The 26886-nt window shown below is 46.6% G+C and overlaps 1 protein-coding gene across 4 annotated transcripts in view; it reads right to left on the bottom strand.

The window, feature by feature from the left end:
- CABLES1 (Cdk5 and Abl enzyme substrate 1) overlaps positions 1 to 26886 on the bottom strand; it is a 112131-nt gene that overhangs the window by 67009 nt on the left and 18236 nt on the right. The window contains exon 1 of one of the 4 annotated variants that reach the window (XM_027576366.2): positions 20242 to 20335. The exons of the other annotated variants lie outside the window; for them this stretch is intronic. Within the exon in view, the coding sequence (XP_027432167.1) occupies positions 20242 to 20315 (74 nt within the window). The 5' untranslated portion in view covers positions 20316 to 20335. Of the gene's footprint in view, positions 1 to 20241; positions 20336 to 26886 lie in introns of those variants that run through there. 4 annotated transcript variants of the gene reach the window in all.

The raw sequence follows: 26886 nt of genomic DNA, 5'->3' as shown, positions 1-26886 counted from the left end.
CTCACTCTCTCTGTCAAATCAATAAATAAAAATCTTAAAAAAAGGAAAGAAAAGAAAAGCCAGTACATCTGATATTCTCTTCATGAGTTGAACAGGTATAGATTCACACACACACACACACACACACACACACACAGAATTTAAGGTCTGGTATCCTTAAAGGGAAGAAAACCCAAACGCCAAATACCCACTTGTTCCTTTAAATTCAGTGGATGTGCTTCCCTTCTTCATGAATGGAACCCAAGCAACATCCACTTGACCCTTGAACACCATGGGATTGACTGCGCAGGTCCACTTACATGTGAATGTTTTTGATAAATACGGAACAGTACTACAAGTGTATTTCCCTTCCTTATGGTTTTCTTTTCTTCAGCTTCCTTTATTATAAGAATAGAGTATATAATACCTATAACATACAAAATATGTGTTCATTGGCTACTTGTTATTGGTAAGGCTTCCTTCTGGCCAACAGTCTACTAGTAGTTGTGGGGGAGTAAAAAATTACACGCAGATTTCCCCCTGCACACGGGACTGGGGGGCAGTGTTCCTAACCCCCATGTTGTTTAGGGACAACTGTATATATTCTTTGAGAGAGACATACAGAGTTTGCAAATGACATTATAGTCAAAAGGCGCCATGAAAACAAAGATGCAGTACCTAACCTTCCCACTTAAAATAAGCCTTTGTTCACTGCCGCAAAGGCATGCCCTGTGGTGTTAACCCAGGGGTGCTCATCTCTGCCTCTTGCCACTTGCTAGATCCTTCCAAGGTGTGTAACAACCTCTCCCTTTGCATTCTATCCTCAGAAAGCCCAAAATGGAAGAGAAGGCTCAGGGCAGGGGGCCAACCTTCACCAGGCACTTTTCACCCTGCAATCCTGCCTCATAAATGAAGTCCATTACCATGCAAAGTCCTCATCATTGGGCACAGTTAACAAGCAGAGGTCTTCGCATGTTTAAATGACTGACAACACATAGCCTTCTTATTAAGCAAGCAGACATTAAGTAAGAGCCCAAGCATTACGTTTCAACATCATCAAATGAGAAGAGGCCATGACTGGTCCTTCAATTGAGTCGTCAGGCTTCCCTGCCTTGTCTGATGGTTACGATTTGGGCCTTTCCACACTGTCGCTGAATACTTTTGAGGCCAATGTGGCTCACATTCAATGACTACACACACCAGCTTCCCTAAAGCCCCCAGACTCATTTGAGAACATTATCTTTTGAAAGCTGGACTCTGTCTAGACAAGTAAGTGCTAATCCGTGACAAGACTGCTTATCGGGATACACCTACCTGGACCAAATTAATCCACTTATCGTCGGGGCTGATGGTTCATTGCAGAGCAAGTCACTGTGTGCTCCTGAGACTCAGGGCTGGTTATAATGAATCCACTTAGCTAAAACTTAAGGAAAGGTCACTGGGAGAAGAGAGGGGGAAAAAAATCACATGGAAAAACATGTGACTGGGGTAACAATGGACTAGACGAGGCAAAACCCAGGCCCAGTATTTGGAAAGTGTCTTTTAGGCACGAAAGTGTCAGCGCAGTAACAATGAGTAACTATCCACACAAGCTGACGGAGGTAGGGCAGCTGCCCGGCCATCCCGAAAGGCCTCCTGGCCATAGCTCTTGTCAGCCCAGTTGGCAGCGATGCTGGGGACCCGAGGAGAGTGAGGCGCAAGGTGGGAGCTCTGCCCCGGCATCTTCATCAGAGCTTCTGGAAAGGGGTCGTCTCTTAGTGCAGTAAGCAGAGTGCCTCTGAGAGAGAGCTGATATGGGCAGGGGGGTAACTGTCAGACAAGCCTCACCAGAGCTGGACTCTGAGCTCGCTGCTGTCCCTGCTGATCAGGGGGTCAGGCAGGGTCATCCCAGGGTCCAGCTGGGCCCGCTGGTCAAGGGCAATCCCCTTAAGGGGTGACCTGAAGCAGCGGCTTGACTCAAAAGCCAATGTCAGGCAGTGGGCCCCGCAGGGGACAGCATGTGACTCTGACAGGACCAGCAAGTGATGAGGAAGGTGGCCCCTGGCCTTAGCCTCAGTGTCAAACAAGGAAGTAAGTTTGGATCAATGCTCTCTCCCCTTGGCTGCCCATTGGAACCCCTGGGGCCCGTTAAAAATCTCTGGGAGCAAAACACAAGCTTTGAGAGCTAGAAGGAACCTGGACCATCTGGGCCAACCAACGCTATCCTCACAAAAAGGTAATTTCCTCCGTGGCTCCAGCTCTCCCCATGTAAGGAGCCCCCTTCCTGGCTATAAAACGGGCCACTGGAGGGCACAGTTATGCCTTCACAGGTGTGAAGGAAGTAAGGCCATCATGGATACCTCAGTTACACAGGTGATGGGCAAGCTGAGGTCATGGCTTAAATCTGCTCAGTTATTATGACCTCAAAAAAGAAAAACACAACCACCACAAAATAACCTATAACTAATATAGTCATAAGACATGCACATACTTGTACTTTATTTGCTTTTTTACCAATGTCTTTTACCCGCTGACCATCTCCCTCAGACAAAACTGAACCACACTAGACGGTGGGCTGACTCAAGTGAGGGGCCATGCTTTCCTCACTTGTTTGGCCTAGGGATAGAGCATATTTTAGCAAACAGTAGATACTCAATTAAGGCTGGCTGAATAAAATGATGAACTCCATCATCAGGCAGGGGGGTTCTCATGGACTTTTCCCAAAAAGCACCTGATTTTCACTCAGTGCTTTCCTATACACAGTTATCAGTGGGCTCTCTCTACTCAATATATGAGTTCCCAGTCTGATCAACAGAAGCTCCAACAGCATCCTCAGAAAGCTTCCCAATGTCGCACTGCAACAGGAAGTAGAGGGAGGCAGAAGACCCTCATCTAGCGGAAGGGCAGGAAGGAAGGGACAGCTGAGTGACAGTCACAGGTATAAGACATGATGTTTAAAATGGGTTTCTTCTAAGGGGGTGCCTGGTTAAGCGTGTGCCTTCGGCTCAGGTCATGATCTCGGGGTCCTGGGATCGAGCCCTGTATTGGGCTTCCTGCTCAGTGGGGAGCCTGCTTCTCCCTCTCTCTCTGCCCTTCCCCCGGACTTGTGTTCACATTCTCTGTCTCTCATTCTCTCTCAAATAAATAAATAAAATCTTTTTTTAAAAAATGGATTTCTTCTATTATTACACATTCATTTTTCCAAGTGGAATTTGAACTGCTTTTATGACTATAAAAGTAACACATCTCACCATAAAAAAATTCAAATCAGGAAACGTATAAAGTGGAAACTGAGAAATGACCTGCAAACCCAGTAGCCAGGGGAACCCTGTAAGAATTTGATGTCCTCTCAGACCCTTTCCCTAGTTCCACATCTACCTAGAAATGTAAATATATATATATTTGTCTGTAACTGAAACCGTGAAAAGAAAAAAGAGTTGACTTTATAAAAGCAAGGGGCAGTGGGAACAGCACCCTGCCTTCGGACAAAGCTGCAATCTGTCTCCCCTGTGGAGACGCTCACAGCGCCTGAGCAGGGTATGAAGAAGGAGGGGCCAACAAAGAATCCAGGGTTCTCGCCTAGAGTACCCTGTTCTCCAGCTACGGAAGGACGTCAGCAGAGGTGAGAGGTGGGGGACCAAGGGCCACCAGGAGGAGTGGGTTCCAACCTCACCTCGAGGCCTGGTCCCGATGCCTGCAGGTTCACAACATCAACCTGCAGGTGTGGGGGAGTGGTCCGAAACCTTTCTGGGGTCTCCGAGAACTCCGAGGACTATCAGGGTGCAGACCCCCTTCCCCAGGTAAAGCTGGTGCTACAGAGCTGCAGGCAAGGAGTCAGGGCTGGACACGAAGAAGTCCCACCTCAACCAAGAGACTAAGGGAGCTTCATCTCTTAAGTCTCCTTTTCTGACTTATAGAGCTCAAAGCTTCCAAGGGGCCCAAACAGGACCCAGCAAGAAAACAGGGAGGCCACTCACCTAGAAACTAGCAGGGCTGGTCTCTTTAGCAGATAGAAAATCTCTTGGTAAAATGTCCTGAGATCCTACCCTGTCTCTTATATCTCCACATCACAGACCTATTCTTTTGTTCTAAGAATAGTGTTCAGTTCATGCACAAGAGGTGTTCCTAGAAAGCAGAGCAGAAGTCTGTAATTGGTAAGCTTATTTACTATGGGAGCCTACTACTTAAAGGAACCCTCCTAAAGAGCAGAACCTCCATACATCCAAGAATCATACTGTCATTGATATACCTTTGGGAAAACGCTAGTTTTCAAATACCAGGCTCTCTGAAAGCCAAGTGCACCTCTAATATGCACCATTACTTCCTTCATTTCTCTAACATAGCTCTGAGTTGTTGACACCACAGCATCAGAAGCTTACTCCACAGATTCAGCAACTAAGTTACGATAACTTTGTTCATGATTTGGCAAAAGTTAAAGCCAAGATTCCAGATGCTCCTTTAGCAGAAGTCAAATTAGACTGGGCTCAATGAAGAAGCAAACTGTTTTTGCACCAATACATATGTGTTCACAGATGAAGAAAGAAAAGTCAGCTGTCACCTCTTAACAGAAGCTACATACACAGTCTTAAAGCAAAATCGGCCTTAGCTTCAGCATGAAGATGTTTTTAATAGATTCAGGCTTAATTCTGCTTTGCACAGATCTAAAGCCTTGTCCAGCAGCAAAAGTGGTGATGGCACTGAAGATGGCCCTTATTGCTCACCTGGCCACGGCTGCCTGTCTGACTGTGGAGGAGACCCCAGAGGAGAGCCAAGGAATCTATCACTGCAGTGGCAGGCTAGCTGGGCCAGGCCCCCAGGCTGGGGCAATCAGCCAACACCCTACTGGACCAATCAGCCCTTGCTCTGCCTCTGAGCAAAGGACACACAGCAGGCTTGCCTGTGAAAAACCTTCCACAGCAGCTAATGCATCTAAAGCCAGCTCCATACCCGGAATACGGATGGAAACAATTCAAACACCCCAGCGGGTCGTGGAAATTTTCCTTGTAAAAAGAAGGAAAATAGAAGATTATCTTTAAGAAAAGGGGGGGGGGGGGTCACCTGGGTGGCTCCATCGGTGAAGTGTCTAACTCTTGATTTCGGCTTGGGTCATGATCTCAGGGTCATGAGATCGAGCCCCACATGAGATCGAGCCCCACATCAGGCTCCATGCTCAGTGCAGAGTCCGCTACATTTTTATACGCAGGTCAAGAAAGCAACTTTAAGTGTTTACAGAGAATACAAAGGCACTTGGCTTGCCTGAGTTTACTTTCATTTCAAAGTTCTCATCAGACTTGCCAAATCCTGGAAAACCAAGGTGTGAGGTCATCTCAGTATTTAGGGCTGTTCAGAGACAGACTTGTTGGCAGGATTTAGGGACTGGCCAGGTACTCCCTCCTCAGATGCCTGGGTCCACGCTGCCCACCACCACCCTGCTAACCTTACAAAACACCCTTTCCGTCATGTCATTCCCCAGGGTAAGATCCACAAAGATTTGCTGTGGAAACAAGTTCAAACTCCTCTGACAAAGGGACTAGATGGGGAGGTCAGAAGACAGCAGTGTCCCACAGCACCCCGGGTCACTGCAAAGGCCCTTGCCCAGTCTCCTGGGACACCCTCAGGGTATCAGGAAATAAAGGGGCCAGCCAGGGCTGTGGGCTGGGTGACAGTGTTGTGTTCTAAACTGAACAAACGTGCAGAAAGCAAAAACCAAAAGCGGACATAATCAGGATTCAGAAAGGTTTGGGGTTTTGTGTGGCTGAGCGATAAATGATGTTGTTCTTGTGACAAAACATGCTGTATACCAACCTGGGGATCGAGGGGAAAGAGTGAGGACCAAGCCAGGACACGGTGAGGGAGGGAAAGAGAGATGACCAATGGAAAACCACTCAAGAATAAAAGGGTTAGCTTCACCCTGGAGACAAAAGAGCTCTGTCAATCTAACATAACCAGTGCAAGAAGTATGGGGCCAAGTCATGGATGTTCTGGATGGACATCAGAATTCAAGCAATCAAATCCAGCGGTTCTCTGCAAAAGGGATTCCCTGGGCCAGGTGGGGGAGGGCGATTGGAAATCCAACACCTTGGGCTCAGAATTTAAGGCCAGGAGAGACCAGGTATGGCATGAGTGAGCTCAAAGGAGAACCAAAATTCAATTGGGAAGAGGCAAGGAGAAGGAGCAACCCCGACTAGCGTGAGAGTGTCAAAAGGCAAATCTAGGGCGGATTTCTCATACACTGTCCTACCAGAGCTGAACAGGATGGAATACCAGGTATGTACCAGGCACAGAGGAATCCTTGGAAGCAAAGTCAGGGAAGAACCTAAAAGGAGCCAGGAAACAGGCCCCCTATCAGATGGCCAGGGTTGGTTCTGGGAGGAGCTAGAATGGATGGGTGGGGCTGGGGTTGGCGCCACTTAAGTGTGAGTGCACCCTCACGCAGTGTGTCCTTCTGACACCAGAAGAACAAAAGAGGTGTGCGAACACGTGCAGGGCTCCTGTCGGGGAACAGGGGTGCAGACGCAGTAGGCTGGGGTTGTTTCCTGAGAAAGAGGCTGAATGCAACCGGTTCCCGAGCCTGGTGAAGGCCCACGAGGACCGAGTTGTATCTGATGGATGTGTGGCCTCCATTCATCTCAAGCCTCTTCAGGAAGCGTGTTTCATCCTGGACACTCTTCTCTGTCTTCAGGACGGGACGTTCTCTTAAAGACCGTACCCTGACAATGGGCTGAGCACGGGCGACCGCACTTCCTTGCCCTATCATTAGGAGGACTTACTGGTGCTTTGCAAGAATGCCTTTGCAGGCTCAACACTTTCTAAGCCACATACACACTTTCCATTCAAAAGCAAAAAGAGGGCTCTCTACACTCAGCTGTGTGGGGTTTGCCGCACAAAGGCTGAGGTGCACCTCCTCCACGAGAAAGCCCAACTCTGGCAGGAGGGGCACCCCTCTCCCTGGCTCCCCAGTCCTGGAAAGGTGAGAGCTAATTTAATTAGGACCAGCAGGGAGTCAGGAAGGCTGGTTACTTCCACATCAGTATTTAAAGGGACCTCTAGGAGGCTGCCCTTGCAGCATAATCGCTCCCCTGAGTTTCTCCCTTGGTTCCCAGCCTGACCTTTCTCTGTTCTAAAGGGCCTTCAGGAGAAATGGATTTTGACAGCTCAGAAACAGCATGCAATTATTTATAGCAAATTCAGGATTGACGGGGTTCCATCAATCTTTATTTTCTAGTTTTTCAGATTAACCTTGGCCCACGCTCAATAGCAGCTTATGGAAACAAAGACTGATGCTTCCTTGTCCATCCGGCTTCAAACCACAGCATCCTCTCTCCTAACACGGGGCCCAGGTGATCTCATTTCTTTCTGGAAGGCTTTTTAAAAATGCCTTATTTCTCCTGCCCCAAATGTTAATTCCCTTTATTGAAGCTGAATGGGGATTGGGGACTTCAGAATCACTGGCCTCATAAGGGGTTTATGGGGCAAGGAATGCCCCCAAGTGTGACCGAATCTTAGTTCAAAAGAAAACTCAGAATCTACTTTACTTGCTCTTCATCCATCCAAATCCTACCCTCTCCTCCTAAGGCACCATGCAGAGCCACCTGCTCTGCAAAGCTGTCCCTATTTCTGAATTCCTACGTTTGGTATCTTTACTGTATTAGGAAATATTCATATCTAGATACTTGTAGAATGATTGATTTTATTCTTTTTTTTTTTAAAGATTTTATTTATTTGACAGAGATAGAGCGAGAGAGGTAACACAAACAGAAGGTAGTGGGAAGGAGAAGCAGGCTTCCTGCTGAGCAGGAGCTCGATGCAGGGCTCGATCCCAGGACCCTGGGACCATGACCTGAGCTGAAGGCAGACGCTTAACAACTGAGCCACCCAGGCGCCCCGATTTTATTCTTATTTTTAAACCCTGTATCTCCAACCAGACTGCAAGTACCTTGACCAGATAACTGTCTTTCCTTCTTTGGAACTCCTTTAATAACTACATTACCTTGTCATAACAAATGTTAAATAAATCCTGAAGTATAGCACAGCATAGTCTGTGGCTACCGCTGGCCCACTCGGGGGGCGGGAGCGGGGGGGCCAGGGATGGATCTTCACTGCTCCCGTGAGACCCTCAGGCAAGCCAACAGAAGCCAAAGCCGTACTGAGAATGAGTTTCAAAACCAAAGCTGGGGCCTTGGGGGATCATCGGATCACTGATATTCAAACTTCTGAGCAGCAGGATGTTTTTTTCAAACTAATTTTATGTCAAATCCCAATATGTAAAATAGATTAGAATAATTGAAAATTTTATAAATTGGATGTATAAAAGGTACTTATAACTCAACCACTATTAGAGCAGAGAAGCTATTTTGATGTACAAACAGTATGAAACCAGGAATTATGGATGACATTTCTAGTCTAAGATCAATGTCAGCATCTAATTTGTTTCTTTTGGTCTTGGTTGTACAGTACAGAGATAATCTCAACTGACACAGACAAGTAGGTGCCTATGGCAACCAGTTTTAAACATCTCAGGACCCAATTCAATTAAATAGATGTGGCAGGTGAAGCTTAGTTGCACAAAAACAACTTATTCTGGCAGCACAAATTAATTAATGCATAATTAATGCATACATAGTTACCCATGTGATAGGGTTTGCTATAGAACATTATTGGGTTTATATTTTACTGCAGTTTTTAGAACATTTACATACAACTATATATATGTAAATATATATTATGCATGTTAAATTTATATTTATATATTAATACACAACTATATATGTACATACATATGTATTAAATTATGTATGTACATATTATATACATGTACATTACACCTCAAAATGTTAAACACAGAATTACCCCACATGACTAGCAATTCCATTCCTAGATATAACCCAAGAGAAACAAAAGCATATCTCCGTAAAAATTTGCACAACAGCCAAGATGTGAAAACAACCCCAATGTCCAACAACTCACGAATGAGTGAACAAGATACAATATGATTTGTCCATAAAAAGAGTAAACTATGGACACATGCTACAAAACGGATGAACCTTGAAAACATGACACTAGGTGAAAGAAGCCAGTCACAAAAGACCCCATATTGTGGGATTCCAAATATATGAACTGCCCAGAACAGGCAAATCCCTAGAGACAGACCGTGTCCTTTAGTGGTTGTCCAAGTGCTGGGTGTGAGACGTGCGGGGAATGGGGAATGGCTGCCAATGGCCACAGGGTTTCTTTTTAGGGTGATGAAAATGTTTGAAAATTACATAGTGGTGATGGTTGTACAACTTTGTGAGTATACTAAACCCACTGCATAGTACACTTTAAATGGATGGTGGTGTGAACTGTATCTCAATCAAGCTGTTAAAATACTTACATATGATATATAAATGCTAAAATATCTATGCTACATATATATATATATATATATATATATATATATATAAATGCATATTGAGGAAAAACACATAGTGAAAAATAGATCAACTGTTTGTGGAATTGCAAAAGTTCTTGCCGAGCTCCTCAGAGCTCTAGATAACACAATGTTGAAGACTATGGCTCTGGTTCAATTTCCCTTGACCAGAGCTATGGAGACTGAGAGGTTGCCCGACCTGCCCAGGCCAGAGGCAGATGGGAGGAGAGCAAGGCTCGGGTGCAGACTACCTTCCAGCAGAGGGGCTTCCTTTCCTTTTTCATGTGGGTCGAACTGGTCCTTTTGGGTTTGTTTCCAGCCCTCCACACCAGGCAGTGTGGGGGAAGGGAAGGTGGACCTGGGCAAACCCTGGAAAGATCCTGGAAACCCTGGAAAGACAAAACCCAACACCTGCTGAGCACCCACAAAGCCACCCTTTCTCCCTGTGGGGCAAACAGGCAACCTCCTTGATGCACACATCCAAGTGTTTGTTTGGAGCTCTGAGACTTCAATTTCCATAACTTATTTCCCTAGCCTCTAGTGGAAGCCACGCGGGCAAAGGACTCCCTTTGTATTAAAGGCTGATCCTGTTTTCTAAGAGAGAACCTGAGAGCAACTTCAGGCATCCAAGAAGCAAGACGGAAGACAATACCCCCTCTGAGGTGCTTCTGTGCTCCCGTCAGCATCTGGGGAGGTAGTTTAATTTTTTAACAGCTCTTTCGGAGCCCTTTGAAAATATATTATTAGCGCATCTGCCTCACCGTATACATAATTAGCAACCACAGTTCTAATTACCAGGCTGTTCAGGAAAGTTTCCAAAGTGAATTTGCGGCATAAGAACTGTGCCTAAAACCACATGAATATTCACTTAGATGTAATGTGGATTCAACTGTTCATTGGATTCTTTACAAAAGCCTATCCCAGAGGCCTGAATGGCCCCTTTATGCCAGGGCTTCTGTATGATACCACATGGTTATTGTGGAAAATAATATTCCTAAAAACCTGGAAGGTGGGGGGGAGGGGAGATACATGGTTTTCAACCAATGTTTTCAGAAAGCAATGGACTAAAATAAATGCGATCACCTGCCATTTTATTTCCCTAAGGATTTTTTTTTTAAGATTTTACTTATTTATATGAGAGGAAAGAAAGAGCACGAGTAGGGGGAGGAGCAGAGGGAGAGGGGGCAGCAGACTCCCCGCTGAGCCCAACATGGCACTCGATCCCAGGACCCTGAGATCACGACCTGAGCCAAAGCCAGGCGCTTAACCCACTGAGCCACCCAGGCGCCCTTTCCCTAAGGATGTTCAATGGTGTCACTCTTCAGCACAGGATCCTTAGACTGGGATGCCTGACTTCCCAGGGGTTCTGTGCACTTTTAAAACCAGGTGCAAAGTGTGTATGTGTGTATGTACATATGTCCACTTCCCCCTCTTTTCTAGAAAAGAGTCTATGAGATCCCAAGAAAAGATTAGAAACCACTGTTATCAAGCAGAGGATGGTGCTAACGGGGTAGCAGAGGTAACAGGCAGAGGTCCAGATTCAGCTGTCACTATTATGTGACGCTAAGTGAGACGGCATTACCCTTGTTATTACTGTCACCACAATACACACAAGTACTCAACGGTCCCGGGCATCAGGGATACAAAGAAGAGTGAAGAAACGCTGACTCAGCCCCCGTTCTGGGTGACTCATGACCTTGTACGGAGACAGGGCAAACAAAGTTCTAAAATGTCAAGACTTTGGGGCGCCTGGGTGGCAGAGCTGGTTAAGGGTCCGACTCTTGATTTCAGCTCAGATCATGACCTCAGGGTTATGACATCGAGCCCCACATCAGGCTCCGTGCTGGGCATGGAGCCTGCTTAAGATTCTCTCTCTCCTTCTCCCTCTGCACCCTACCCCACGCTCACACTCCCTTTCTCAAATAAATAAAATCTTAAAAACAAACAACCTTCAAGACTTTAGTCAGAAGTCTTGGGATGCAGGTGAGCTCTGAGCTATGCCTCTTTGTCACGGACACAAGGCCAACGCAGTTGTAGGGAACCAGAACTCCAGCGAAGGCCCATGTGGTGGGTGGGTGCCTGATGGGGGCCAGGCCCAGGGAGTTGGGGTTCCAGGGGGTGGCAGCCATCTGGGGAGAAACTGAGGGATGACAGTCAAAGCGACACCAGACTAGAAGTGAGAGCCCTCTTTGAAAACTGAGTAGATTTCTAAAAATCGCAAGGAAAAATAATAACACCTTGATCTGTCAAAAGTCAAATAGTAACAAAACAGAAAGACGTTGTAAAGCTCTACCAAGAAATAGAGGCATAAGTGAAGGCATGCAGGGCTGACAGGAGGATATATACCACGGGAAGGCTCAGTGCGCAGGAAACTTCCCCTTGCCACGTGGGACAAAGCTCACCAGAATGATACACCATGTGTGCATTCAGCCATTCAGCCATCACGCATTACACACCCGTGACGAGGTGCTGGGGAAGCAAGGCTGCAAAGAGCACGATGCCTGCCTCCAAGAACAATCTGGTGGGGAGACCCATTAAGACAGAATTACAAAAGTGGAGAGTGCACCAAAAGGTGTGTTCGAGGTGAGAGCAAGGAGGAGCAAACCAGGGAAGGCCTCCTGGGTGTCAGCGCTGGGAAAGACCCAGGAGATCACTAATCCAGGGGAGGAGACCTCGCACCACCCAGCTGCCCAGGTCATGTGCTGGCAAAGCCCACCAGCCTCCAATCATGGATGACACTATCTGGTCATCCCTGAAGGGAAGAGCAAACCCTCACCTTCTTTGCAGCCAACACATATGAACAAAGGTTTTAACCTTACCAACACAAAACACCCCTCCAATTTGTCCTTGCTCCCTGCTCAGTCTGAGACATTCTGTTCCTGGATTCTGACATGTGTCCTTTGAAATTGAAGCTTGTCAAGCATCAGGACAGGTGAGGCTCGCTCTGAGGCTGGTCTGTGCCTACTAAATTGGCTCTAAGATTTAATGCCTTATAATCATCAACAGCCCATTTTCCCAGGTTCATAGAAAACCCAGCAGCCTGGCTTTGGCTTCTGCTTTTAGACTAATAAAAAGCATGCGGGCATCAAGGGACCCAATGCCCATCAACATGCTGCCTGAGAAGCCTTGGGTGTGTGGTCTTGGAACCCAGAACACTGAGCATAAAGCTCAGAAGCGTCCCTGCCATCCAACCCTCCAGAGGCGCAGAGCGAAGGTGTGGGAGAAAGGGGACAGTCATCCTGTGTGTGCTCAGATATTCCTTCCAACAGCACTGAGGCTCTCAGGAGGAACATCACACCAGATCAAAAAGCCGGCAGGCCCTGGTTACACATTTATATTTCATTTTGTGAACATTCTGTACTAAGCACTCTGCTAAAGGCTTTTTTTTTTTTTTTAAACATTTGAGAGAGTGCACGGGCAGGGGGGAGTGGCAGAGGCAGAAGGAGAAGCAGAGCCCCCTGCTGAGCAAGGAGCCCGATGCGGGACTCGATCCAGGACCCTGGGATCATGACCTGAGCCGAAGGCAAATGCTTAACCGACTGAGTCACCCAGGCAACCTTCTGCTAAAGGCTTTACAGATATCTCTGTGTTTACTTCTCACAACACCCCTGCAAGGTAGGTCCTACTGACTTCCATTTTACAGATGGAGAAACTGAGGTCCCAACATGGTGTATAACTTGCCCAAGGGCACAGAGCCAGAAGGTGGTAGGTAAGGAATGGGGAAATGTCTATACGACACAGTCTGAGGTGGCACTTTGCAAAGGGAGATTCATTCTTGCATCTCGCCTTTTCCAGAACTACAGCTCACAACAAGTGTCTCTTACAGAAGGAATGGGGCTGTCTTCCAGAGGGGAACTGGGAAGGACAGAGGGCTGCTCAGTGATTCCTCCCTCCTGCAGGGCTTGCTGACCCACTCAGGGCCACCGCCAAGCCTGGGAAGGAGCCACCTACTCTGAGGCCCCCTGTGGCCCCACAGGTGGCTGGCTCCAATAAGGGGAAAACCAACGGGATTTTGAAGGAGTCTCTGGAGAGCCTCTGCAGGTCACACACCACTTCAAGCCCCCTCACTACCTATGGGAGCAACACACCTGTCCCACAGTCCTTGCAAATTCTGAGGAGTTCTCCAGAAGTTTGTTTCAAAACAAGTGAAGCTCTTTCTGTCTCTGCTACCTTTGAAAGGAAGCTCTTCTAGCTTCAAACAACTTCAAAGTTTATTTTCCAGTGAGAGCTATTTTGCCAAAAAAATAAAGTTTCACCCAACTGGGGAGGGATGATGGTTTTTTAAAAATTAACTCCGGGGACGCCTGGGTGGCTCAGTTGGTTAAGCGTCTGCCTTCGGCTCAGGTCATGATCCCAGGGTCCTGGGACTGAGCCCCGCATCGGGCTCCCTGCTCAGCGGGGAGCCTGCTTCTCCCTCTCCCACTCTCCCTGCTTGTGCTCTCTCTCTCTGACAAATAAATAAAATCTTTAAAAAAGTTTTTTTTAAATAATAAAAAATTAACTTTGGAGCACACAGCAGTTTGTTTGTTCATTGGAGATCTTTCCTTTGCTTGGTGACTGCAGCTATTCATGGGGCAGCAGGAGCAGAGCGGCGGTTGGACAAGCGGTCTAAGACTTCGGCATGGGGTAAAAGAAAATGGCCCCAGGGGCGCCCGGGTGGCTCAGTCGGTTGAGCATCCAGCTCTTGGTTTCAGCTCAGATCATGATCTCAGGGTCAGGGGATCGAGCCCCGAGTCAGGCTCCTCGCTCAGGGCAGAGTCCACTTGTCCCTCTCCTCGCCCCCTCCCACGTCTCTCTTTCATAAATAAAATCTTTAAAAAAGAAAAGAAAAGAAGAGAAAATGGCCCGAGCCATGCAGACTGCCTACAGATCCACAGCTGGGAAAGCACCCTGCAAAGAGCTGACCACCAAAGCCCCCGGGAAAAGCACCCCCTCTACCAGTGGGGAAAAATCCCCACGGCCACAGGTCTGGGACCGTAGCACTTCAGGAGATCCATGGTTACCAGAAATCCACCAAGCCTGAGCATCTGATCCAGAAGCTGCCTTTCCAGAGGTTGGTGAGGGAGATTACTCAGGATTTCAAAACCCATCTGAAGTTTCGGGGTGCCGCCATTGCCTCGCTTCTGGAGGCCAGTGAAGTGCGGCTGGTGGGCTTCTTTGAAGATCCTAATCTAGGTTCCATCCAGGCTGAGCATCACCATCGTACCCAAAGACATCTAGTTGGCTCACTGGATACGGGAGGGGGAAGCTTAAGTGAAGGCAGTTTTTATGGTGTTTTGTAGTATTCTGTAAAATATTTTCGTTTAATTTGTAACTTTTTTTTGGTAAGAAACTGTTTATAATATGTTGCATTTGTACTTGAATCACTCCGTCTTTCCCTCCGGCTCAGGACGACTGTGAAAAGTGACTCTTCACAGGCCTCGGTGATGTGAGTACTATTGCTCAGGAGGAGCCAAGTTGCTAAGATGCAGAAGGGACGGGTCTCATGATGCATGTTTCTGTATGTGAATGACTTGTTGGGTAGCTATTAAAGTACTAGAACTGATAAATGTGTACAGGGTCCTTTTGCAATAAAACTGGTTATGACTTGATTCAAGGGTTTAACCATTGGGGCTGTTAAGTCTGACCATACATCACTGTGCTAGAATGTGGGCTTTTTCAAGGGTGAAGATAACAAGTCTTAACCACAGTGTAGCTTACAGTTACAGTTTCCTTAAAAAAAAAAAAAAAAAGTAAACATGGTAGTGATAGAATACACTATGTGCATTTATAATAGTTATTTTTATATATTGTAGTGTCAACATTTTTATTTTTTTTAAAGATTTTATTTATTTATTTGAGAGAAAGAGAATGAGAGATAGAGAGCACGAGAGGGGGGAGGGCCAGAGGGAGAAGCAGACTCCCCGCTGAGCAGGGAGCCCGATGTGGGACTCGATCCCAGGACTCCAGGATCATGACCTGAGCCGAAGGCAGTCGCCCAACCAACTGAGCCACCCAGGCGCCCTAGTGTCAACATTTTTAAATTAAATGTTTTACGTTAAAAAAAAATTAACTTTGGGGCGCCTGGGTGGCTCAGTCGTTAAGCGTCTGCCTTCAGCTAGGGTCATGATCCCGGGGTCCTGGGATCGAGCCCCACATCGGGCTCCCTGCTCGGCAGAGAGCCTGCTTCTCCCTCTCCCACTCCCCCTGCTTGTCTTCCCTCTCTCAGTCTCTCTCTGTCAAATAAAAAATAAATAAATAAAATAATAATAAAAATTTAAAAACTAAAAAAAAATTAACTTTGGAACCTTGGATTGGGCCACACGGCAAGCTTTGCTCTTGGAACTCTAAGGCTCCATTAACAGAACTGTGTTTTCCTCACAGACTAGGCAGGTTCTTTGTAAAAGGTCTGACATGACAGGCTTAATGTATTTAACCATAGGACCAGGTCTTTAGGTGACTGGGGCCCAGTGGAGACCCTGCATCATGGGGACCTGTGGGGGGATCCCTCCAGCACAGATGGGCATGTGCAAATATCTGACTGCTCTTCTGCCCCATGGAGGGCCGTGCCCTCGTCCTCATCACGGGAGGCAGTGGGGGCGGGGGGGAGCTCCTCCTGAGGAAAGAAGCGGAGGGGCCAAGGGACTCCTCTTGCAGGCTCAATAGTCAGCCCTGGCCTGGAGCTCTATGCCTTGCTTGCTTTTCTTCTTTTTTTTAAAGATTTTTATTTATTCATTTGAGACACAGAGATACAGAGAGAGAGAGAGAGAGAGAGAGAGAGCGCGAGCATGAACAGGGAGAGAGGGAGAAGCAGGCTCCCCACTGAGCAGGGGCCCGAAAGATGTATTTTTTTGTATTTGAGAGAGAGCATGCAAGCGAGTGGGGGGAGGGGCAGAGGGAGCGAGAGTCTCAAGCAGACTCTGTGCTAAGCTGAGCATGGAGCCCGACATGGGGCTCGATCCCATGACCCTGAGATCATGACCTGAGCCGAAACCAAGAGTTGGCCGCCCAACCGACTGCGCCACCCAGGTGCCCCTATGCTTTGCTTTTTTCTGCCATTAAATTTTTTTTTATTGTGATAAAACATGCATAACATAAAATTGCCATTTTAACCATTTTTAAGTGCACAATTTAGTGGCATTAAGTATATTCAAATTGTTGCACCACCATTAGCACCATCCATCTCTAGAAATTTTTCATCCCACACTGAAACACAATCCTCTTATTAAATACTAACTTCCTAGTTTTCCTCCCCACAGGCAACCACCATCCTATTTTCTCTCTGTGATTTTGATTACTTTAGGTACTTCACGTAACTGGAATCATTCAACACTTGTACTTTTGTGTCTGGCCTATTTCACTTAGCACAATGTCCTCAAAGTCCATCCACATTGTGCATGCGTCAGAATTCCCTTCCTTTTAAAGACTGAATAGTCATATACATCGCTACTGGGCTGAGACATTCATCCGCTGATGGATATGTGGGCTGCTTCGGCTGTTGTGAATAATGCTGCCGTGAGCGTGAGCGCAAGTGGGCAAATACCTGTTTGAGTTCCAAGCCTGTTTTGTTTTGCTTTTTTTACTTTTAAAAGGCAAACTGGTATCAGTTCCATCAGATACCTCAGGGGTTGCCCCTGGGTGACCCTGAGGGGCCTCAGGTGTGAAAGGGCAGAGGGAGTCCCAGGAGCTGCCACCATCTGAATTGCCCACACAGCCACGAGTGTCACCCAGAGAGTTGCCAGCTCAGCTCAGCTCTACGGTGTTTATGGGAAACGGCCCGTTGCTTCTAAGTGTGAGAATTGACGGAAGGGTACAAGCCCTTGCAGGCTCAGGTATCCTTCCACGCCCCCCAGACACACCCTCCCCTCCAAGGAGGCAAAGCTGCCTGCTAAGCTCCCCCAGGGCATACCTTGGGCTACAGGGGTTCTGGTTTGGAATGGCCCCTTCCCTCCTTCCTCTTGCCCCTCTCTGCAGAGCCTCTCCTTGCTCCCATGGCATCCTGAGCAGTGCTCCGTCATTGCAGCCCTGCACGGTCTGGTGGATGTTCTTGTCTGGCTCTCCTAAGTGATTCACAGGTCCCTAAGTCCAGGACTAACACACCTTAGGTGCACAATAACTACCTGTTAAATGACTGAACAAACCAAAATAATCAGCACCTCAAAACCCCCCAAAACAATTAGCACCAAATTAACACTATCCAAATCACGACCAACAGAATCTAACCAATATGATTTCCATATGGATGGCACCTTGCTAGCCTTTTAAGGGCTAGTATTTTGAAAGAGCCAATAAAAGCACAAAAAGGGAGGCATCTGGTAAATAAAACAGACCCTGAATCTCCAAACAGCTTTTGAAAAAATTGGCCTGCTGCTGGCCTGAGGATTCGCAGTGAGGGTGTTGGGGGGACAGTCCCAGGTGCACACAGGTTTCCAGCCATGTGAGAGGAAACATCCCCGAGTCTCCCAAACAAGTCTGGAAAGTTTTCATTTTTTTTTTTTAAGTAAAAAAAAAAAAAAAAAAAAGACATGGAATTGAAATTACCATTAAGCAAACATAAAATATTAAAAGCATACTCCCAGGAGATTAGGGAAAATAATTTCCGCTGATAGTGATCTCGAGATTAGTTTTATGGACTGACTCGAGCCACCAGGCAGTGAATGAGCGCTCTGGTTTCTATTTCCAGCTTCCCCCGTCCTGGTTAAGTCGTTTGGAGCTAACTTCTCCTTTTTTTTTTCTACCGTAAAATGAGGGGAATGCCACACTTCCACCTCCATTAAGATCTTCAGCAGAGAACTCATGCTCAACACAGAACCCGCGGGACACCTGACTCTGGAGGAGGCACCAGGGAGAGAACCCACTCCGTTTCTGAGAACGGAGTGCTATGCAGGCAGCAAGAGTCCCATGCAGGGTATGGTTTCGTGACAAGGGAGAGTGTTCACAATGTCTTACTCAGTGATAAAAGGAAACTTACAGAACGGTATGTGCAGTTTGGGCTCTAGTATTCAAAAAGATAGAATATATTTTATGTGTGTGTGTGTGTGTGTGTGTGTGTATACATACATATATATATATATATATATATATATATATATATATATATATACCGTAACAGATAATAATTGGTCCATGTGTGCACGTGTCCTACACCAAAACATTACCTGGTCATCTCCAGGTGGTGGGTTTACGGGTAGTTTGAATTTCTGCTTCTTCTAAATGTCTCACACAGGTATTCCTTTTTCTTGCCAGAAAAAACAAAACAAAACAAAAACAAATGTAGTTTGGGAAATGAGGTATCCATGTTATTTAGAAAGATATAAATATGTACTGTTATGGTATTCTGGGTAGGATTAAAGTATCAATTGGAGCCATTACTGAAAAAAATAGGGAGAACGGGCAAGAAATAAAAGGTTGATAAGACAGCCCATTAGGATTAATTTCTGAGCCAGTTGCTTGCACACACATGAAAAAAAATCCCTAGAATTGCTTCTTTCCAGTAGACAGGCAATCAGTCACTTCCCTTGAAATGTGAACTTTCAGGCACCAAGTCTGATGAGGAATCATTGCATTCAAACTAAGCTTCCCCTTCCCTTTGTAAATCACCCCTTATGAGAGATTGCTTCTAGATGGGTGGGGGAAAAACAGAACAAAATCTTGAGTGTGATTTATACACATTCATAGCAGTATTCACAAAAGCCAAAAAGTAGAAACAATGGGAATGTCCGTCAACGTATGAATGGATAAGCAAAATGTGGAAAATATACACAATGGAATATAATTCAGCCTTAAAAAGGAAGGAGATTCTAACATATGCACAACATGGATGGCCTTTATGCTGAATGAAATAAGCCAGTTATAGGGCGCCTGGGTGGCTCAGTCGTTAAGCGTCTTGCCTTCAGCTCAGGTCATGGTCCCAGGGTCCTGGGATCGAGTCCCACATCGGGCTCCCTGCTCCGCGGGAAGTCTGCTTCTCCCTCTCCCACTCCCCCCTGCTTGTTTTCCCTCTCTCACTGTGTCTCTCTCTGTCAAATAAATAAATAAAATCTTTAAAAAAAGAAAGAAGCCGGTTATAAAAGGCAAATACTAGGGGTGCCTGGGTGGCTCAGTCAGGTAAGCAACCAACTCTTGATTTCGGCTCAGGTCATGATCTCAGGGTCATGAGGTCAAGCCCCGCTGGAGAGTCTCTCTTTCCCTCTCCCTTTACCCCTCCACCCGCTCTTACTCTCTAGCTTAAGAAGAAAAAAAAAAAAAGGCAAATACTGTATGATTCCACTTATATGGGACACCCAGAACAGGCAAATTCAGAGATAGCAGAATTGCGGTTTTCCAGGGCTGGGGAGAAGGGGCGATGGGGAGTTATTATTTAATGGGTACAGAGTTAAGAGTCTCCCAAGATGAAAAGAGTTTTGGTGATTAACCACAAAACAATGTGAATGTACTTAATATCACTGACCTGTATGCTTACAAATGGCTAAGACGGTAAATTCGATGTTATATAAAGCTTAGGCATGTGGGTTTACACTCCCTGTTCAGTTCGGTTTACGGATGCAAGGAGCAATTTCTGATACACAGAAACCCAACTTTTCCCAACATGACCCCTGTCTCCCAGCAGAGGCTGGTCTGTAGTTAAACCTAACACGGGAAAAGAATCTCATTCCCGCTTCTGCAACTGGACACTCAGGGAGAGATGCTTAAAAAAAAAAAATACACCGGAAAACACACAGCCCACACATGGCCCATGCACTGGCCCGCGCTGCTGGCTGATGTGGGGGCCCGGGAGGTCAGGCGGCACATTCGCCACAGGCCATCGTGATGATGACACTGGACTGTGTCGACCTGGGGAGTGGGGGGCCTGGCCAACAACAACACAGTCATGGGCTAAAGGGAGACAGCCTTACCCTAGCTTGCAAGGTGAAATTAGGCGTTCATATCCGAAATCATCTTCATATTCAAACAGAGCTGAAAGAGCCATTAGTCGCTTCCAGAGAGAGTGGTGCTCCAGGCGACAGAAAGTTTCTGAAACAATTCCACTTCCTTGTAACGCTGGTTTGTCCAAAGCAGTGCAATGAAAGACCCCGCAGGTGGCTGCAGAGCTCCGAGGGCAGCACGGCATTCCAGAGAAGAACCCAGACTCGGTAACCTGGCCATCTGGGCTCAAACGCCAGCTCTGTAACTTCTCAGCCCTGGGATCTTAGATGAGCTAATCACTCTGACCTCTCTCTACACCTCCTCCCTGGGGAGTCCACCGTCTCCCTTCGCCCTGAACACCTGCTGATGATGCCAAAATCTGTTTCCCCAACCTGCCTCCCTTTGGAGCCCCCGGCCCCTGTGGGCCCCTCTGCCTTCCTTAAACCTCCACGTGGCATTCTCACGGCAGCTCGGACTTCATGCACCAAACTCAACTTCTTCCTCTCCCATTAAACCAGTCCCCCTTGAGCTGCCCCCCCCTCAGTTTCTGGTACCAAGAAGCCAAGTCACAAACCCAGGACTCATCTTTGACTCCCCTCCCCAACACATCCACATTCAGCAGCAATAAGTACTGCCTCGTTTATTTCTGAAATAAACCTTGAACCCTGGTTCCCCAGCCTGATCATGGCTCATCTCCCCATCTCCTGGGTAGCCAATGTGAAGTAACTGGACCTGGCGGCTCTGGGCTTCAAACCCATTGAGTGTCTCCCACGGCACTAAGAAGAAACGACAAACCCGTTCAGGAAACCCGTAAGGCACAAGAAGCCTAGCCCATCTCTCCCCCTGACGCTATAATTCTCAGCCACACTGACCTTCTTGCATTTCTTCCCCCAAATGGGATCTTCCTAGCCACATGGCCTTGGAACATGTCATTGTTCCCTCTGCTGTCCTTAACTCTTTCCCATCCACTCCTCCCGTACTGGTAGCTTCTCTTCCAGCTGTTGAAGATACCTCCTTCAAGAAGCCTTCCTTGACTCTACCCAGTGGAAGCTGTTCTCCCTCCTCCATTAATCTCTCGCACAGCCCACGTTCTCTTCTTCCAGGGCACTTATCACATCTTATACCCATATTTGTACTTACTTACTTACTTCTCTTAATTGTCTGCATCCTGTCCAGAGCTCTTAAGTTCCCTGAGGGTGAGAACCAATGACATTTTGTTCAATCCCTTATGCCCAGCCCCCAGCAAATATGCTTACGCAATAGACATTCCTGAAAAAATGAGCCTAAGGAAAACAAATGTCAGGTACATGCCTCCCTTATGCGGCCTAAGTATCTGGAAGGACAGCAGGACATTAAGCAGCTGGCTATCTAAGCTAACAATATCTTGCTTTTAAAAGAACGTTAACCCACCCAGCAATCGTTAGAAGTGATTATCTAGATGATACAAATTTGCTTGCAAACGATTTATCACAATTTTTTTTAGAGTCTTCCTGATACTTTACAAATGTGGTTGTTTTTTCACCTTAAATGAAAAAGAAAAAAGCAATTCACAAACACGTAAAGCATGATACCACTTAAAAAGTGAGTGCACACGTATGCAGGCACCAGCCCGTGCACAAGTCCTCAAACTGTGAGAGCAGAGTCTGTGTCCGTGGCCTGTGCCTGCTCTAGTCCCTGTCACAGAGCTCAGACCCGACAAACAGGGCATGGACAGTGGAAGACAAATGGAACCCCATCCTAGGAGTCACACCAAAGTGTTAGCAGTAACGGGATGACAGGTGATTGGATTCATGTTCTGTCGCTCATTTTGAACGCTTCAATGATTTAGATCTAGCTTTTCTGACACATAGATTCCCAAAAAGCATCAGTGAAGTGTTTTATCAGAAAGTGCAGAGGCGAAACGTAACGGATAAAGTGAGAGTTGGTCTTGGGTTGTTTTTCTCCCATTTTTCAAAGCAAAATTTTTATCACAGTCCACAGGCCAGTTGGCGTTTAGCAGGGCCTGCACCGGGATGGCTGGCTGGCCAGCTCAGATAGTGGAACAAGCAACTCTTGATCTCAGGGTTGGGCGTTCCAGCAGGTGTAGAGATTACTTAAAAATAAAATCTTTAAAAATATAAAAAGAAGAAGAAGAAGGGGCTTTCACCGACAAGGGAGTCTCAGGATGAAGACCTGACAGAACACAGGGCCCCTGCAAAGCATGTTTGGGGACCATCTGGGGAAATGCCTGGGAGCACATCCCCCCAACCCTGGGCCCTCTGCTGACTGCAGACAAGAGATGGGCGGAAGTCCCTCTAGGAAGGGCCGACTGGACAGACCGGCCGCCACCGCAGCACTCAGGACAGCAAACAGCAGGGTGGCGTCCCCTACACGGTGCACCGTGTGCCTGGCCCCACGCCCGGGGCAGAGGGCTTGCAAAAGAAAACTGGAAGATGACTTTGCCTGTGTCTTTTCCCATGTCTCATTCAAGACTCTAGTAATCCATCACCAAAACCCCTATTTAAAAATCAACGCATCTTGAGGGGAAGAATGAAGGGGGGGGAAATCGGAATGGGAGACGAACCATGACAGACGATGAATCCTGAGAAACAAACGGAGGGTTCTAGAGGGCAGGGGAGTGGGGGGATGGGTTGGCCTGGTGAGGGGTATTAAAGAGGGCACGTATTGAATGGAGCACTGGGTGTTATATACGCAAACAAGGAATCATGGAACACTGCATCAAAAAAACTAATGATGTGGGGCGCCTGGGTGGCTCAGCCGTTAAGCGTCTGCCTTCGGCTCAGGTCATGATCCCAGGGTCCCGGGATCGGGTCCCACATCGGGCTCCCTGCTCAGCGGGGAAGCCTGCTTCTCCCTCTCCCACTCCGCCTGCTTGTGTTCCCTCTCTCCCTGTGTCTCTCTCTGTCAAATAAATAAATAAAATCTTTAAAAAATAAAAAAACTAATGATGTAACGTATGGCGATTAACAACATAATAAAAAAAATCAACACATCTTTTTGGATTGGGAGAATTGCTCGGGAGATCTTCTCTTATTTAGGCAATTTCAAGGGAGCCACTGATTAAGAATTACCTTACAATTCTCCAGAGACATGAAAGAGTCCTACCTGCCATGTGAGAATATTTTTAACTTGGCAATGAGTTAAAAAAAAAAAGTTAAACCTTTGTCATTTTCTCTATGTAGATCTTTCGACGAAATGAAAAAAAATTCAAATTCTGTGGAGAAAAATATAAAGAACCTCTGTAACACAGTAGACTAATTTTAATCTCGCTAGGAGTAACAACCTTTTGTCTGTGCATGTGTTTTAATTATTTATTTTTGAATTTAAACAGATGTCTTTTATAAACTCACACAGCCAGGATCATCTGACTGGAATCTATTTAGCAGTGTTATCTCACACCGTCGCCTCCAGGCTGAGTAAACACAGACTCTGAAGAAAGAATCACTTGTTCACTGATAAAAAAGTGTGTACAGTAGAAGAAACTATTCTAGGGTAAAAGGTCTACTTAAAATGTGTCACAAAACACTTGCTTATAGGAAAGGTGCCCTTTTCTCTTAATAGGAGTTTTCAAACAAGAGAACTCTATATTATAGTATGAGCTCGTATCATGAATGCAAGCAGGTGAGGCAAAGCAAAGTTTACTATCAGATAGGACGAATAGGACTTCAGGTCTGCAATTTTTTGTAAGCAAATAACAGAAAGCACCCCCCCCCCCAAACCAGGGCTGCAAAGTTCCAAACCCTGTTTCTAGAGAGCAAAGAGGAATCACCTGCATTGCTCTCACAGTCCAGGGTCCTATGCCCTTGCTCCTAACGGAAGCATGTCCCAGAAAAGATGAATTTTGTTAGACCTGAGTCCGTGGAGGGGGGGGGGGTGCGTGCAGGGGAGCTGGGGGAAGGGGAGAAATGCAGAAAGTAACTTGACTGTCCCAAACTGGGGCTTCCAGAGAAAAGAGAAAGAACCGATTTTTTTCCAAATGACTACCACATCGTAATTGTACAGATGTGGAAATAAGATTCCATCCTTTGCAATTATCTTTCTGCCAGTGACACAAAAGGTATTACCAAGGAAATGGGTTGGCGGCCTGACGTCTGTTTAGAAAGGTATGGGTCTCATGTGTCCAGGGATGGCTTCCGTGTGGGGACCCTCCACACAATGTGGTATCCCCATCCGTGTGGGGCACACAACTGCCTCTTACTAACATCTCTACCAGATGTTGAGCAGCGGAAGGAAGGAGAGAAAAACCCTGGCAGTTTTAAATACACTTTAGTAGCCATAAAAATGGGAGATTTTAGGGTGACATGGAACCGTGCTCTTTATATGCCTTAAGCATGCTCAGCCTTGTGACATCTCATTCTTGTCTTCTCTTACTTGAATGTTCACAGGCAGGGAAGATTAAACCCAGCAGGTTGCCTGGCACCCAGCAGGTGCCCACTAATATTTGCTCATCTGATTAGCTGTCCACTCACCAAAAATGACACAGATGTGACAAAAGTCTGTTTAATTTGCAGACAAACTGGATAAATAAAGCTCTAAAACAGATTTTCCAGGTCTGAACTATGTCACCCAAATGGATCAAAAGGACTGGAAAATTGCAAAATCTCCTCTTGGCTCTGGGCCATGCAATTACAACCATATGTTACCATTTGCCTGATTTTTAGAGTCATCGTTGACTGACTCGACATGAATTTCCTGAGTACCTATCCTGCTAACCAATAATCATGGCTAACACACAGAGGGTTACCGTGTGCCGGGCATAGACCTAAGCACTAAATATGAATTAATTCACATAATTTTCACATTAACCCCACACAGTGTTAATACTATCTTTATTTTACAAATGAGGAAACCAAGAGTCAGGAAGGTTTTTCTTGACTTATGAAGTGCCCCAAGTCACACAGGTATTAAGTAGCAAAGCCAGGATCCAAACGGAGTCTGGCCTCAGAATTTATGCTCTTAGTCACAATGCTATGCCACCTTTATCTAATGAGATCATAGAGAAATTATTAGGAAGGTAACTTTTTAAACAGTATTAAAATAGGATGTCAGCAGGGGCGCCTGGGTGGCTCAGTCGTTAAGCATCTGCCTTCGGCTCAGGTCATGATCCCAGGGTCCTGGGATCCAGCCCCGCATCGGGCTCCCTGCTCGGCGGGAAGCCTGCTTCTCCCTCTCCCACTCCCCCTGCTTGTGTTCCCTCTCTCTCGCTGTGTCTCTCTGTCAAATAAATAAATAAAATCTTTAAAAAAACACACACAAGACGATGTCCACATTCCAACTCTACTGTGTGAAGCACTTGTCCTATCTCTCACCTACGCCTGTCTGCCCAGCATGGTGCGAAGAAAACGGCATTCAGAGCCAGAAACTCAGATTCGGTTGGGATGCGGGGCCTCAGAGTCACATCAGCTCTCGGGTTCTAGGTTTCCTTTGTCAAAAAAACAAAGCCAGACCTTCCCCTATCAAGGATGTTATCAGGAATAAATATAAGAACAGGTGGGGCAGGCCTTTGTAAAACAGAAAACACCCCCCTTCCAAGACTCTTGAAAAGCCACCAGGACACAGCACGCACTCAATAAATACCTGCAAAAAGGACGGTCGATTCTCCTTCTTTGCAGATTCCATAGCTGTGAATTCACTTACTTGCTAAAATCTATTTGTAACCCCCCAAATAAATACTTACCAGGCTTTTGCAGTCATTCATGGCCATGTGCACAGGGGCAGGGCAGGGAAAATTTTACAGCTGAGGTGACAAGGTGAGGCTCTGCCTTCCTGTCTCCGTTCTCATACCGTAAACAAGTGTCCCTTTCGATGCACATTCAGCCCCATATTTTTTGCATTTTTGTTGGTGATTCTGCTGTTGAAAATGCCCCCCCTCTTCCCCGGCAAAGAACTGAAGTGCTATTTAGTGTTAAGTGCAAGACGGCTGCAAGATGCCCAAGGGAGAAACACGTGTATGAGAGAAGCTTCGTTCAGGTGTGAGTGACTGTGGGCTGTGAGTTCAGTGTTAATGAGTTAAGTATCTAGTAAGGTATCTTCACCCAGAAACACACAGAAAACAAGGTTATATATCGACTGACTGATGAAAATGTGAGCAGGGCTCATAGGAGCCCACCCCTGTCCCTCCCCTCGAGCGACGGGGCAGTGCTCCGGGTCTGCAGCTAACTCGGTGTTCACGGAGACTTGACTTCATGAAACAGGACTATTGCGTGACTCTTGAACAACACAGGTCTGAACTTTGGGGGGGGTCTATTTATTTCTGGATTTTTTTTTTTTTACAGTACCGTGCTGAGAACTTATTTTCCACAAGTCTACGGCTTGTCCCCTGTAGGAAATACCAAGGCCCATCTGGAGGCCACGGAGTGACCTCACTCCACTCCATTCCTGCAATCCTCCAACTACCCGGATCTGATATTCCTCTTTTCCAGACTCAGCCTCAGAGAGTGATTCTCACCAGAGTCGGACAGCATCCAAGGTGTGGAGCCAGAATTCAGACTCAGCCAGCCCAGTCATCCCAGCAACTCTCCAACAACTCAAAATGGGAAAATCAGCCTCTATTCTTACACAGCAGCACCTTTTAGAAAGCACTTGGGGAACATGGCAGAGGTGTCAGGCCATGCAGAATTCATTTTTATGAGTCA

Source organism: Zalophus californianus, chromosome 14 (genome assembly GCF_009762305.2).
Source record: "Zalophus californianus isolate mZalCal1 chromosome 14, mZalCal1.pri.v2, whole genome shotgun sequence".
Classification (NCBI taxonomy): domain Eukaryota; kingdom Metazoa; phylum Chordata; class Mammalia; order Carnivora; family Otariidae; genus Zalophus; species Zalophus californianus.
This window is presented reverse-complemented; position numbering and strand designations above follow the sequence as displayed.